We start from the raw sequence: 16,433 nt of genomic DNA on the forward strand, positions 1-16,433 counted from the left end.
AGGCGGTTAAAGAATTTTGCTCTAGCATAGGTTGGCATAGGTCTCGTAGCGTGCTGTCTTGTGTGGAGGTAATGCATAGTTTGCAGCATTTCTGGTATGATAGGCATGGCTGTCTTGGTGACTAGGCAGGTCTTGTGTAGAGGCATACATTATTGTCTCCAGGATGTAGAGTGAGGGTGCAGTGAGGATCCGTAGGTCTTTAAAAGATTGTCTACAGCTGTCTCTTGCGCCCAGGCCGGATAATGTACATGCAGCATGTGTTGATTGAAGGTAAGTACTATTACAAAGAAACATTACCTGTTTACTCTGAAAAATCAACTAATGGGAAAGGATAGCAAACTGAAAAGAAAAATGTGTGTAGAAAAAAATAGAAGTAGAGAATAGAGAGGAAGCAAAGAATTGACAGACCAATTGAGAGCAGGTATTTGAGAAAATTCAGGAAAATAAATATTAAATTGCTTTTGTTAGAAGATTGCAATGATTCAATCCCTTATCAAGCAAAAGTACTTGGAATTGTTGTTTTTATTGAAGCAGGGCCACAAACAGGGGTTCGCTGAATGAAAAGTTCCTCTTCCTGCAGGACACTACTGATGAAGTGGTCTGTGACTCCTTTTCTTTAGCTGTGGGGTTGTATCCGACTAACAGCTCTGTTTATTAATCAGATTTTGAAATATAATTTTTAAAGTAGCATGACAACATCTAAGACATTTGACACGGTGAAGAAAGCATATGCAATGGACAGAAAAAAAACAGCAATCCATAAGGTGGTACTGGTGCATTTTTAAGTAGTTGTTACAACAATTTGAGTTTCCTGATATTTTCCATGCTGGTCTGAACATACTTTGTTTGTTTTCACATGTTTCACAACTTATAATTTCCTGAATATAAAAGTGAAACAAAACATATTCAGTAATGTGACTGACATGGCTAATGAAGATTACAACTTTTTGAAGAACATTGTGATAAACGTAAACACCTGTCACTTATAATGATCATAGTGTTTTTTTATGATGATCACAAAATACATCAGTAACACCACTATAAGGATCACAATTCAAATCCCAAAAAATAAAGATAGCTCCAACCATAGTAGCAGTTGATGTACTTGACAGCAACGCTCCCAAATGTAGGTTGAGAAGATTCCTCTTCAGGACAAGCAACGATTTTAGGAACTTTCTGACAATATTGCAATTAACTCTATAACTCCAAGCAGTGATTTAGGAAGAAAACAGGGTTTTGGACTCTACCTGTACTACTGCAAATTGTTCCATTATTCTATTTAAGATCCTGACACTGGCTTGTAATCTACAGGATGTGAGAAAAAAACTTTTGCCATAGGAAAGAAAATTGAGCTCATCTTGCACAATCGAGTAATCTTTAGGTTACATAAATTAGATAAAAATAAATTACTTTAGTAGGCTCACAGGGGCGAGAGTTGACGTAGTAGAATTGGCGATCATTGGTGCTGCGACCTTGGCCATGTGCACATGAGGAGATGAATCCTTCCATCTCAAATACTGACTGTGATAAGTCCACATCCTTCAAGCTCAGCTGCTCCAGCATTTCAGTGGTTGGCAACACTGTCTTCATCTCTAGCAGGCTGGCCAACTGCAATATGTTTTTCATATTATTGGCTAACAAAGCATTATTGAATTTAAAACATTTGTTGATTTGATGATAATTTTAAAACAAATCTTTATTGTCAAGTAATAAAAACCTATTTAAGCAATATCACAAAATATTAACAACATTTTATAGAAAAAGATGGGTACTAGCCTTATTTATATTAGCTAAAATTGATAAATTTAAGCTAAGATAATTTTAATGACGCTGTTGATTTAAAAATTGAAAACAATAAATTTCCCTGTAGTATGGACGAATGAAAAAATCAAAAATACCTTTAAAATCTTGAAATGATGTAACAACATTATTAATCTTGAAATTAACATGTTATTGACTACTTATTTCTATTGGATGTTGTTCATTGTCAAAAAAATTTCTATGTTCCAACTTATTATAGCTGAAAAACAATTTAACAAATCGTTAAATTTAAAATATTTATTAATACAAAAATGTTTCATACTGCAAAAATAAATGCTGTGTAAATATTTTAAAGATTGAAAGGCGATTTAAAAGATTTTTTTACAGAAGTAAATGATGACAATAAACATGCATACCAAAATTGAGTATAATCTTATACACTTATTTATGTACATCACTACAAATCTGTTCTACAATCATCTTGAAAATTTGCACATAAAAATAATTTATTGTTGAATTGTTTAATATTAGTACTACTGTTGTTTATTAAACTGTTTAAACATATGTGATTCCAGTATAAGATGCAGTGATGGACCATCTCACAACAATCAATATATAATGTTTAACCTTCAATTTTGTTCTATGTACAGTAATGGAAGAGAAGTTAAAATAGAGAATAGCATCACATCTAGAGCAAACTACCTGTTTCATGCCAAACACACACGCAATGTTGTCCCGGACACTATTACACCCCTGAGTGGCCGCCACAGTCATCCGACCTCCCTTCTTTGTTTGGTTTGTACATGTGATTCTGGAATGTTAACATAAAAAGATTAACAATATTGCTGTGAGAACTAGTCAAATAAGTATTAATCCATTGACAAATTCGTCTATGCATCCAGCATATGCCTTGAAACATAACAGCCAATTCTAGTGTGTAATTGGCTAATAACAAACAATTGTGAAGTATAAGCATGCCAACCACTGATTCATAAAATACTATCTGAATAGCTGAAAACTCTACTAAATGTCACAGCACAGTAAAAACTATAGGCTAGTTCTCAAGTACTAGTGTATAACAAATTCTGTTCCCACTTGTTTTGCTATCCTTTAATGCACTTATGAACAGAGTAAGAATTTATATGTCCACGTTTGGTATAAAACTGTTCCAATTTTTTACCATGTTTAGCACAAGTTAAAAACAGAATTTTCAGTTAAGATTATACCCAACAGAAACCACAAATAAACTGATTTTTCAAATGGTCAATAATTAATAAAATGAATTAATTCACATATAACTGCACTGTAGTATATATACAGCACTATTATTTTGGACTATACACAAATTAACACTTAATTGACAAAGGAACACTTAAATTCCACTACTTCTACTTGTATTTTATTGTTACACAAACAATACAATACAGAATAGAACATAAGAAAGTAATGTTGATACATAAAAAAATAAAACAGGATAGAAAATTCAAGAAATATATTAACAGAGAGAAGAAGAAGAAGAAAGAAAATGTGATTGTTCAACAGCGTAAAGAAGACAATATAGTCCTAACTCCTAAAAAATAACTGCAAGATTAGCAATTAGATGTGTTTAAGAAATACACTTGAGGCAAAGTAATATTTTGTGGACAGTCTAATTGAGAAGTCGAGGATAACATGCATAAGAGGGACAGAAAAAGAGTAAGAAATTCTTGAGGAAGAAGATCTTATACTCAGTATTTAGTTATCCAGTCTGGCAACTACTATGATCGAAATCAGCTTACTTGACTCCAGTAGACACAAGACAGTAGGCGTACAACAGTTGGGTCATTTTTACAAATTCACGCTTGAGGTTTCTGTGAAATTCCTTCTGTCTGACTGGCAGTGTACTGAATATATTCTCAAGAGTAACTGTCGTTCCAACCTGGAGTACAGATTGAGTCACAAGAATATAAACAGCGCATTCTTTTATAAACGGAAACATCTTTGTCCTTAGACACCAAGTAATATATTGAATAGTACATTCACTACGATTGAATACTGAATCAGTATTGAAATGAATTAATTCGAAATAATAATATGAGGCGGACACAAAACCAAGCATTAGTTTGTTGGTTGTATCTCTAGAACTATATACAACGCAAAGTTTTTTTAGTATAATTTAAAAACTTTTAATACATCTAAAGTCAAAAAAGAAAGAGAATTAGTGCTAATATTGTTCCCTGTGGAATGCCTACTTACCTGCCGAGCCACGGGGGCACAGGTAGTGATGATCCCGTTGTGATCGAACACTAGCCGACTACCGCAGTCGCTAGAGACATGTCTGGTTGTTACAATCAAGTCACTGAGTGAACACAGCGAACTGAGAGCTTCGCCTCGAAAACCAAATGTTTCCACACTCACCAAGTCTGAGAAGTCTTGCAGCTTCGACGTGTGATGTTTTAAAGCTACATGTCCACAAACCACAGTTAAATTCAAACTCTGCTTTTAATCCAATCTATAATCTGATTTATTTATATTCCCAATTAATTTATTTTAATGTTTGATTGTAAATTATGAGAAATTTTAGTAAAGTAGACTCTCGGTTATCCGACTTTGCGAGTTATTTAATCTTCCGGGGCAATATGTCATGTAACATGATTTTACGACAAATGTCGCGCAAAGCAGCCTCTTTCCTCACAACCGATTGTATACATTAGATGAAACAGGTCTCAATTACAAATTGTTACTGGCAAACACACTAGCGTCAAAAGGCCCAAGCGGCAGCACCAGGTTACAAACGTATGGCAGCATTAACACAAATTTCAACGCCATTCTTATCATTTTCCATGTCATCCAACCTTTTCGCTTATCCTATCTTGCTGTGGCTGATTTAGGATAATCGAGACTCTACTGTACTATGGCTACACTGACAGTTTTTTCCAACGAACTATACTACTGGAACGCGCACTGCCCATAAGCCACATGTTGTGTTTTCCGGTCGCACACAGCTGTGCGTTACTGATGTGTCCGTGGATTTGCAGGCGCTTAAAGTGGGCAAGAATTCGCAGAGTTCTGTTCTCCATGCCAATGATGCTGATATTAGAACACATTAACTTTTTATTGATTTGAAATCTAAGGGTAAATTAAGTAGATCAAGTGATGATGTATTGAAAATTGTAAAATATTGTTATTTGCTCTAGTTACCTCAAACAAATGCGACCACTTCTAAATTGACATTGAGAGTTTGTAACTAGTTTACTGGTAGTCTTTAAGGGGCATTTAACTAATGACGAGTTCACTGGAAGCCACGAGTTATTTTTAAACTGTGAATAAAATACTTTTTTAAATAATATCTCATCACATAAAAAACAGAAAACTTTTGACATTATAAAAAAATCCAACTTAGGAATAAGGCAAAAATTGGTCAAAATAATTTTATTTTCTAACACGTAGATTAAGTGTGTCATGTTTGTAAATTATATGTAGTTTACTTTGAAATAAAATACTGTCAATAAGAAAGTAGTTTTTTCATCTGGGAAATATTTTAATGCGAGTAATCTTTGTTTCCAAAATCAGTTTTTTAACTACAAATAAAAATCCACGGTAAAAAGCAGCTACTAACATTTGTAATAATAAATAAATTGTAGTATCTAACAATTGTATTAAGTCTAGAAGGAGTTTTAAAGTGATGTTAGATCATTACTACAATGCCTACCATATGGGCGGAGTGAGTTCTTGCCCATTTCCAGCGCCTGCAGACTCGGAACGCAGCCCAGGATTTCGGCTCGGTTTCTCCGGCCCAGAGCGCGTTCCATTGTTATAATTCGTTGGTTTTTTCTTGTAGACTGAGAATTTTGGTTTTGTGACTAACCAACGGCTGATCACCCCAGAAGTCAGGTAACATTATGTTCTTTTGCACTGGATTTTACCACAATTTGCTCTTTATAAAACCATCTTAAAACTTAACTTTTCTATGTCAGACTAGTAACCATGAAATGTTTTGCAATACCACTTAACCCTATATTAGTAAAACCCATTTCTTTCTTTGTCGGCAGCTTACTCGTGTAAGTTAATAAGCATAAGCCGGGTCATATAAGTTTTATTACAATAGTTATAAATAATACCAGTAAAATTATGATAAATTATATACACCTATAAAGACAACTTTGGAAATAACTGGGTGTTAGTTTAGTATTTATTCTAAATGTTGTTACAAACATTTACAATTCTTTATGCAAATAGAAGTAACTACTGTTTACAAAAATTGTTTACAGTAAAACTATATAAAATTTTTAAAATTACAAGTTTTAAAATGATGGTAAATTGTTAAGTTTTTGAGTATAAATAAAAGAAAAATGCTACTTTGTTCAATTTAGTGTGATAATGTTTTTCTTTCTGGAATTAAAAACTTATAAGATGTATTGTATTCAGAAGTACAGCTGTTAGAGTCATGTCACCATGTTATGTATTGTGTGTACGAGTACAGCTGTTAGAGTCATGTCACCATGTTATGTATTGTATGTACGAGTACAGCTGTTAGAGTCATGTCACCATGTTGTGTATTGTGTGTACGAGTACAGCTGTTAGAGTCAAGTCACCATGTTATGTAAAGTGTGTACGAGTACAGCTGTTAGAGTCATATCACCATGTTATGTATTATGTCCAGGAGTACAGCTGTTAGAGTCATGTCATCATGTTGTATACTCATGTTACCATGTACCATGTTATGTATTGTGTGTATGAGTACAGCTGTTAGAGTCATATCACCATGTTATGTATTATGTGTACGAGTACAGCTGTTAGAGTCATATCACCATGTTATGTATTATGTCCAGGAGTACAGCTGTTAGAGTCATGTCATCATGTTGTATACTCATGTCACCATGTTATGCATTGTGTGTACGAGTACAGCTGTTTGTCATGTCACCATATTATGTACAGTGTGTACGAGTACAGCTGTTAGTCATGTCACCATGTTGTATACTCATGTCACCATGTTATGTACTGTGAGTACGAGTACAGCTGTTAGAGTCATATCACCATGATATGTATTATGTTCAGGAGTACAGCTGTTAAACATGTCACCATGTTATGTATTGTGTGTATGAGTACAGCTGTTAGAGTCACGTCACCATGTTATGTATTGTGTGTACGAGTACAGCTGTTAGAGTCATGTCACCATGTTATGTATTGTGTGTACGAGTACAGCTGTTAGAGTCATGTCATCATGTTGTATACTCATGTCACCATGTTATGCATTGTGTGTACGAGTACAGCTGTTTGTCATGTCACCATATTATGTACAGTGTGTACGAGTACAGCTGTTAGTCATGTCACCATTTTGTATACTCATGTCACCATGTTATGTACTGTGAGTACGAGTACAGCTGTTAGAGTCATATCACCATGATATGTATTATGTTCAGGAGTACAGCTGTTAAAGTCATGTCACCATGTTATGTATTGTGTGTATGAGTATAGCTGTTAGAGTCACGTCACCATGTTATGTACTGTGTGTACGAGTACAGCTGTTAGAGTCATGTCACCATGTTATGTATTGTGTGTACGAGTACAGCTGTTAGAGTCATGTCACCATGTTATGTATTGTGTGTATGAGTACAGCTGTTAGAGTCATGTCACCATGTTATGTATTGTGTGTACAAGTACAGCTGTTAGAGTCATGTCACCATGTTATGTATTGTGTGTACAAGTACAGCTGTTAGAGTCATGTCACCATGTTATGTATTGTGTGTACAAGTACAGCTGTTAGAGTCATGTCACCATGTTATGTATTGTGTGTACAAGTACAGCTGTTAGAGTCATGTCACCATGTTATGTATTGTGTGTACAAGTACAGCTGTTAGAGTCATGTCACCATGTTATGTATTGTGTGTACAAGTACAGCTGTTAGAGTCATGTCACCATGTTATGTATTGTATGTACGAGTACAGCTGTTAGAGTCATATCACCATGTTATGTATTGTGTGTGCGAGTACAGCTGTTAGAGTCATGTCACCATGTTGTGTATTGTGTGTACGAGTACAGCTGTTAGAGTCAAGTCACCATGTTATGTAATGTGTGTACGAGTACAGCTGTTAGAGTCATATCACCATGTTATGTATTATGTCCAGGAGTACAGCTGTTAGAGTCATGTCATCATGTTGTATACTCATGTTACCATGTTATGTATTGTGTGTACGAGTACAGCTGTTAGAGTCATATCACCATGTTATGTATTATGTCCAGGAGTACAGCTGTTAGAGTCATGTCATCATGTTGTATACTCATGTCACCATGTTATGTATTGTGTGTACGAGTACAGCTGTTAGAGTCATGTCACCATGTTGTATACTCATGTCACCATGTTATGCATTGTGTGTACGAGTACAGCTGTTTGTCATGTCACCATATTATGTACAGTGTGTACGAGTACAGCTGTTAGAGTCATGTCACCATGTTGTATACTCATGTCACCATGTTATGTACTGTGAGTACGAGTACAGCTGTTAGAGTCATATCACCATGATATGTATTATGTTCAGGAGTACAGCTGTTAAACATGTCACCATGTTGTATACTTATGTCACCATGTTATGTATTGTGTGTACGAGTACAGCTGTTAGAGTCATGTCACCATGTTGTATACTTATGTCACCATGTTATGTATTGTGTGTACGAGTACAGCTGTTAGAGTCATGTCACCATGTTGTATACTCATGTCACCATGTTATGTATTGTGTGTACGAGTACAGCTGTTAGAGTCATGTCACCATGTTGTATACTTATGTCACCATGTTATGTATTGTGTGTACGAGTACAGCTGTTAGAGTCATGTCACCATGTTGTATACTCATGTCACCATGTTATGTATTGTGTGTACGAGTACAGCTGTTAGAGTCATGTCACCATGTTGTATACTCATGTCACCATGTTATGTATTGTGTGTACGAGTACAGCTGTTAGAGTCATGTCACCATGTTGTATACTTATGTCACCATGTTATGCATTGTGTGTACGAGTACAGCTGTTAGAGTCATGTCACCATGTTATGTATTGTGTGTACGAGTACAGCTGTTAGTCATGTCACCATGTTGTATACTCATGTCACCATGTTATGTATTGTGTGTACGAGTACAGCTGTTAGAGTCATGTCACCATGTTATGTATTATGTGTACGAGTACAGCTGTTAGAGTCATGTCACCATGTTATGTATTGTGTGTACGAGTACAGCTGTTAGAGTCATGTCACCATGTTATGTATTGTGTGTACGAGTACAGCTGTTAGAGTCATGTCACCATGTTGTATACTTATGTCACCATGTTATGCATTGTGTGTACGAGTACAGCTGTTTGTCATGTCACCATATTATGTACAGTGTGTACGAGTACAGCTGTTAGTCATGTCACCATGTTGTATACTCATGTCACCATGTTATGTACTGTGAGTACGAGTACAGCTGTTAGAGTCATATCACCATGTTATGTATTGTGTGTACGAGTACAGCTGTTAGAGTCATGTCACCATGTTATGTATTATGTCCAGGAGTACAGCTGTTAGAGTCATGTCATCATGTTGTATACTCATGTCACCATGTTATGTATTGTGTGTACGAGTACAGCTGTTAGAGTCTTGTCACCATGTTGTATACTCATGTCACCATGTTATGTATTGTGTGTACGAGTACAGCTGTTAGAGTCATATCACCATGTTATGTATTATGTTCAGGAGTACAGCTGTTAGAGTCATGTCACCATGTTGTATACTCATGTCACCATGTTATGTATTGTGTGTACGAGTACAGCTGTTAGAGTCATGTCACCATATTATGTACAGTGTGTACGAGTACAGCTGTTAGAGTCATGTCACCATGTTGTATACTCATGTCACCATGTTATGTACTGTGAGTACGAGTACAGCTGTTAGAGTCATATCACCATGATATGTATTATGTTCAGGAGTACAGCTGTTAAACATGTCACCATGTTATGTATTGTGTGTATGAGTATAGCTGTTAGAGTCACGTCACCATGTTATGTACTGTGTGTACGAGTACAGCTGTTAGAGTCATGTCACCATGTTATGTATCATGTCCAGGAGTACAGCTGTTAGAGTCATGTCACCATGTTATGTATTGTGTGTATGAGTACAGCTGTTAGAGTAATGTCACCATGTTATGTATTGTGTGTACAAGTACAGCTGTTAGAGTCATGTCACCATGTTATGTATTGTGTGTACGAGTACAGCTGTTAGAGTCATGTCACCATGTTGTGTATTGTGTGTACGAGTACAGCTGTTAGAGTCATGTCACCATGTTATGTATTGTGTGTACGAGTACAGCTGTTAGAGTCATGTCACCATGTTATGTATTGAAAATGAAGTTTTTTAACTATTTTTTAACTTGCATTTTACTGGAAGTGAATGCTACATTAATACTATAATCTTTTGTAAAAATCAAATGGTAATAATACAAGGTGTAAACTGTTGTGTTAATTTTAAAATCAATGACTTGATGAATTGACACTTATCAAATGAGTTATTTTTCACCAAATTAACGTACTAAGCCCTTGGAAGTTGTTGGGCTCAACTCCACTTCCGTTGTCAGTGACCTCAATCAGTTCACTTCCATATTCTCGTAGCCTGACATCAATAATCGTGGCACCAGCATCCAAACTATTCTCCACTAATTCTTTGACTGCGACAGCCAAGTTGAGAACAACCTTAAAAAAATTAAATCACAGATTAATAGTGTCTTGATTTAAATAAATTTCAATGAAGCCTATGATAAAATACTCAAATATGGGTTACATAAAAGAGTTAATATTTATTTGATTTAAAAATATCAAATAATTAGTATAGTATGTACATTAAAGATGAGTAAAATATAAATCAGATTTTTGTTTCTGTAAATGTTAAGCTGAGTATGGTCAACTTTGGAGTATAAGTCAGCAGGGTATTAAAGGATTATAACCTTTGAGGCATGTTTAAGTGCAAACGTACATGAGCACTTCTGGTTCAAGTGAACTATATTTCCAACGTACACGTTGAGTTTGGCTTGTCGCAATCAAGAAAATATATCAAAAAGTTTAAATTTATGGCTACGGTATTGTTATTTATTTTGGTCTAAGTATTTTTCGTGGCTGTTGATTTTGTATTGTTTCCCTGATTAAAAAAATTATGTATATACATACACAGGTCTGAGGACCCTACTTCTGTAAAAAGAGAACTACAGGGCGTTATATCTTAAAATTTATAGTAAAATTTAGATAGTAACTTTGTTTTTGATATCTGCATTACAATTCTGACCAAGTACTTCATAAATTAATATTTGTTAAAATGTTCATATAAAAGTATATTTTTACTAAAAAATGTTATTTTCTTATCTGGATTTTTCCTTACTCTATGCCCAATAGCGGTTGCAAATAAGGTTTAAATAAGAAGTGTTGTTACTATCAACAAGCTTATACACGCTTACTCTATGCTTTGAACACTATAAATGTAAACAAATTGAAGACAGTGGTTAAATTAACTAGACATATGGTTGTATTGTCATATAAAACAATGTTTACATAGACCATTTGATTATATTTAACAGACTCTCATTTTTTACCTTCTGAACATTGTTGTAAAGTCTGATCAAATGGTTATAAGGGTGACAATTAAGTCTGGAACCTCTTTTTTAATTTTTGAACCACAATAGAAAGAAATACCAAAGTTCACACGTGCTTACTGGTGATAGTAACGCACACATCTGCCCAATTACCGACTGGATAATCTCTTTGGGGGACGGTCCACAAGGAGTCAGACAAAATTCTTAAATAGCAGCATAGGTCAAGTTTGGTATCAAATTAAATGTCTTACTTAGCAGAGTACAATGCCGCAAACCGGACTTCAAAAGGTGGATTCATTCAGTAGTTATAGCTATTTGAATTTTAAAACAATTGAACAATGTAAATTATTAAGTAATACAAGTAAACACCAATTTTTAAGTACCTGTGATCAAAGTAAGTGTTCAAAATGTTCCCCTCCCATCATCTGACAATGTAGTAATCGAAGCCAGGAATCAATAATTATTACCAACAACACAACTACTGTTAGAATGTGAAAGTGGCAGATTGAGTCATACACAGCATCCACAGAAACTTTGTTGGGCAGGTATTATAGGAAATCAAATTATGGGCCCATTATTTATCAATGGTAATTTAAATGGTGACTCATATCTAGCAATGCTCCAAAATGAGATAATTCCTGCACTACAAGCTGCTCTTGGTCGACAATTTCAAAGAATTTATTTCCAACAAGATGGCGCGCCACCACACTTTGCTCTCCTTGTTAGAGAATACTTGGATACAATATTCCTTCACAGATGGATTGGAAGACGTGGTGCAGTAGAGTGGCCTGCTCGTTCCCCTGATTTATTTCCACTGGATTTTTTTCTTTGGAGATACCTCAAAGATAAAGTTTATCGTACTAAGCCTCAAGATTTGGCGCACCTAAGAAATCTCATAGTCCAAGAAGCTCAAGATATTCCTCGTGACTACCTTCAAAATGCAGTGGATGGCTTTTACAACTGCCTAGGACATTGCCAGACGATGGGAGGGGAACATTTTGAACACTTACTTTGATCACAGGTACTTAAAAATTGGTGTTTACTTGTAATACTTAATAATTTACATTGTTCAATTGTTTTATAATTCAAATAGCTATAACTACTGAATGAATCCACCTTTTGAAGTCCGGTTTGTGGGATTGTACTCTGCTAAGTAAGACCTTTAATTTGATACCAAACTTGACCTATGCTGCTATTTAAGAATTTTGTCTGACTCCTTGTGGACCGTCCCCCAAAAGGATTATCCGGTCGGTAATTGGGCAGATGTGTGCATTACTATCACCAGTAAGCACGTGTGAACTTTGGTATTTCTTTCTATTGTGGTTCAAAAATTAAAAGAGGTTCCAGACTTAATTGTCACCCTGTACAGTAGACACCTTGTATTGTTTAGAATGAAAAGTAGAATTAATATTTCTGACATAGAGCTTACTTCAAGTAAGGGGCCGTCCAAAATAACGTAATGCCCCAGGTGGGAAGGGGATTTTCGGCAGCGTTACACACCTTTGTAAGAGAGGGTCCGGGTGTTTTGACACAGCGTTACTTAACTATTAAACCTCAACTATTAATTGTTTGAATTCGTTTACAAAATTTCCCTGGTTCCCCACATACTTATGCGTAAAGTTAATACTATATTTTCCTCTCATAAGAGCAAAGTGAAAGAAGTGACAAACAATTCTGCTGAGCAGAATCACAGTTTTTTGGTCCGTAAACTATTACTTTAACAGTACAATAGGCCTCATGCCATGTCACTGCATACTGATTGTTTTGTTACATTAAAAAGTAGACAGGGAAAAACTGTCTCAATGACGTGTGATTTTAACACGTTCACGATGACGGCTAATTTCAGGATTTTTTTATTTGCCGTCAAATTCTTCAATAAAAATATCAAAAAATACATCATTTTTACTGCGTTAAGTGCCTAATTACAGCAAAATATGTATGTAGTTTTAGCAATTTTGCACAACAAAATTATTTCATGCTTTTTCAACTTTTTCCATATAACCTAAGGGATACCTAAAAATTAAGCAATCGTGCACCCAACGGAGTACACAATAGAATGAGGTATTTATTTAAGCATGGAATCACATTTAGGCATCAAACAATAAAAACTCAAGAAGGAAATGCATAGCAACGTGTACCCCATTGGGCGCACAACGTGCTTTACGAAAGTCCGGTGTGTACCTGCTCAGGTATAAGACAGCAGTCATGAAAGATTGCGTGTACCCAATGAGGGTACCAGTAAGATTAAACGCCGGGGCGGCAAATCACGAATTTGACGTTACCAACGTATTCTGCTCACCCTCCTGAACAAAAAATATATATAGTACTAGGGGGTGCAAATGACAAATAACATGATTTTAGGGGGTATATTGATAAGTGGTAAAGTTTCTAATGTTTTAATGTTCAGTTTGTGTGCTGTGTCTGGATAATCTGTTTACTTGAATATTATCTGCGGCCGGGACTGATAGCAGCCTGATAGCATACCTGTTATCTGAGTTGTCCGGGGCATAGGTCAGTTCTACACAAGATATCGTGTTCAGTAGGTCGGATTGAGTGAGTGAGTTTACAATGATGAATCAACCATCCACTAGTTCAACCAACCCTAGTGAATTGTGTGTGTCGGAGTGTTTCGTAGGGCACGTAAAGAGCTTACGTTTTAACCGAAACGAAATTATCTCTTTTTTAATAGAACAGGGCATTTTTAAAAATGAGTGTATTTGTTCGTCGTGCGGTCGAGTGGTGTTTTTAAACCGGGAGACTTTGTCGTTTCGTTGTGATAGACCACTTTTTTGTTGCTGCTGTTTAGCTATACCCGCCAACACACTAATGGTAAGTGTTCTCTGTTAATATCCATCTATATATTTGAGTTTTTCATGATTTATTTAGTTTTTAAACTTTACATAATTGCCTTTGCATTACATTTCAATTTATATTTTTGATCAGCCCCTCTAGAATTTTATATTTTACTGATAGGTACTATCTCGAGGGATGTTTTTCTTTTATTGACATCAGCGCGGGCTGCCGAAGCCCGCGCTGATGGCCGGAGGCACTCGTAATTAATTTTTTTCTCGAAATTAAGAAAAACATTATTAATTTTGATCAAAATTCTGCTCATTTCTGTAATTTCTCATTTACGTTTGCAAAGATGGCGGCGCAACCGATGACGTCATCACGAGGTTCAATCATTGGCCACAAAAGGTCACGTGACGCTAGACGTGGATGTAGAACATGGAGATATTACTGGAAAGTTATTTAATTTTTTATTTTCTAGAACTTCGTTATTTCTCATTTTCCACCCCATCAAACCTTATACTTTTTTTATATAGGGACGATTCCAATAAGTTAAGAACGCAAAACTCGTATTTTTCCGCCCCGGCGGTTAATATGATAATTACCCCAATGAGATACAAGACATCGTGTATGTGTAAAATTACAAAAATGCACAAACCGAGAAGAAACAACAAACAGTTCAAAAGTATGTTTTACAGTTGAAAAGTGCCAGTTTTATTTTAGTAAATCATGTTTTAATTTGAAGTTTAAAATTGTCTATTATATTTATATTTTTATAATAATATAAATTAGGGAGTTGGTGGCTATTTGGTGACAGCATTACGAAATTAAAGGGGGTTGGTGTTACCGTACCGTTACAAGTGGGAGGGGGGGGTCTGGAAAGTCCGATTTTAGCGTTAGTTACTAAGAAGCGGCCCCATCAGTTTTTTTCCTTTTGTTTTACATTTAGTTTCATGTCATTAAAAATTTAATATTTTCTAAAGAAATTAAAATTTAAAGTAGTAAATTATTTTAGCCTACCTGGCCTGAACAAATTCGATGTACAGCTTCTTTATTTATCGGTTTAATTTCTTTTGAAGTTAAACTTTCCATATCAATAATCAGATAAATTCCGTACAAATGACAAATGTAAGATAATGATAGTTGACACTTTATTTTGGTTATATTTTTGTTTTCTACTGTGATGGTAGACAGCAGACAGCACTGCCTACTCGTGTTGAGTTATGCTCATGCAAAGTCAAACGCAAACTGCATCTTCGCGGGTAAGGCTTGAGTCTTCGTTGGTTATACAGCTATAGAAGTAGTTTTTTTCTTTTTTTAATCTATTTGTAAAAATGGTATGTTTATAATATATTTAATCTATTAAATGGATTGAATCAAATAATCCTGTCTAGTAAAGGAGAAAATTTAGTATTTAAATAACAAAGCTTTAATCAGCTAACAAAAATATTACTCTTCACTAGACTAAAGGACATTCTGGAATATAGCTCAATGGAAAGGTAAACTAATTATTTAAACAATTATATGAATTTTGCATGGTATGTGTATATTAAACCATGCATACAATGAATAATAACATACTTTAAGATACAAATTTAGTTCAATAGACATGTTAATAATATTTTAAAACTTTGTTCACGTCACAAGTACCGACAAAATGTATGATTAATTCAAATACATTTTGTGCCAGAGAACTTTGAAACGTATTTGCTTGAACTGCCGCAAATAAATAAACAAATGATCACTTAGTCAGTTTGTATATTCTCTTTATAAGTAGGCTGATGACAGTAAATACTTCATTTTATTATATTGTATGTTAAAATATAATCAATTTATAGGAAAAGAAGTGCCAAGTCGAGAATGTTGTTGGTCTTACTGTATACTGTAGTTCAGTTTTAATAATGAGTATTCTGTTTTGCTTTTATTAACTATGTGTTAGGTTAGTTACTCACCTGAGGAAGAGATCAGATTGCAGATCTCGAAAAGTAACATTACTGATTTTTGTATCACTGAACGATGGCAAATATCCATAATAATCCTGTTTCTATCACACGTAAAGAATATTTTACTAAAATCTGACCAGCACTATAAATAAGAACCCTATACACGAGCTCTAATCTGATAATATGAATAAAAAGGGTGATTAATGTGTTCAGCCTTCTCCCAAATGTGCTAATTGGGGCGCTTAAACATTAAATACTAGACATAAAAAAATCCTTAACCTACAATACCCCATATCTTTCTAACAAAACAACGTGAGAAAAGGGGAGAAGCCGAGGTTTCAGAATGAGTAGTAAT

The 16,433-nt window shown here is 35.0% G+C and overlaps 1 protein-coding gene across 1 annotated transcript in view; it reads right to left on the bottom strand.

Annotated features, from left to right (window-relative positions):
- Nucleotides 1–15,361, bottom strand: part of LOC124353487 (mismatch repair endonuclease PMS2) — a 42,517-nt gene extending 27,156 nt beyond the window's left edge. Inside the window, exons 1-6 of the mRNA XM_046803334.1 lie at nt 15,156–15,361; nt 10,296–10,455; nt 3,997–4,202; nt 3,540–3,679; nt 2,464–2,572; nt 1,411–1,608 (exon numbers count right to left, since the gene is read on the bottom strand). Of these exons, the coding sequence (XP_046659290.1) occupies nt 1,411–1,608; nt 2,464–2,572; nt 3,540–3,679; nt 3,997–4,202; nt 10,296–10,455; nt 15,156–15,227 (885 nt within the window). The 5' untranslated portion in view covers nt 15,228–15,361. The remainder of the gene's footprint in view (nt 1–1,410; nt 1,609–2,463; nt 2,573–3,539; nt 3,680–3,996; nt 4,203–10,295; nt 10,456–15,155) is intronic.
- Between the last annotated feature and the right edge of the window lie 1,072 nt (nt 15,362–16,433).

This window comes from Homalodisca vitripennis, chromosome 2 (assembly GCF_021130785.1).
Source record: "Homalodisca vitripennis isolate AUS2020 chromosome 2, UT_GWSS_2.1, whole genome shotgun sequence".
NCBI classification, from domain to species: Eukaryota; Metazoa; Arthropoda; class Insecta; order Hemiptera; family Cicadellidae; genus Homalodisca; species Homalodisca vitripennis.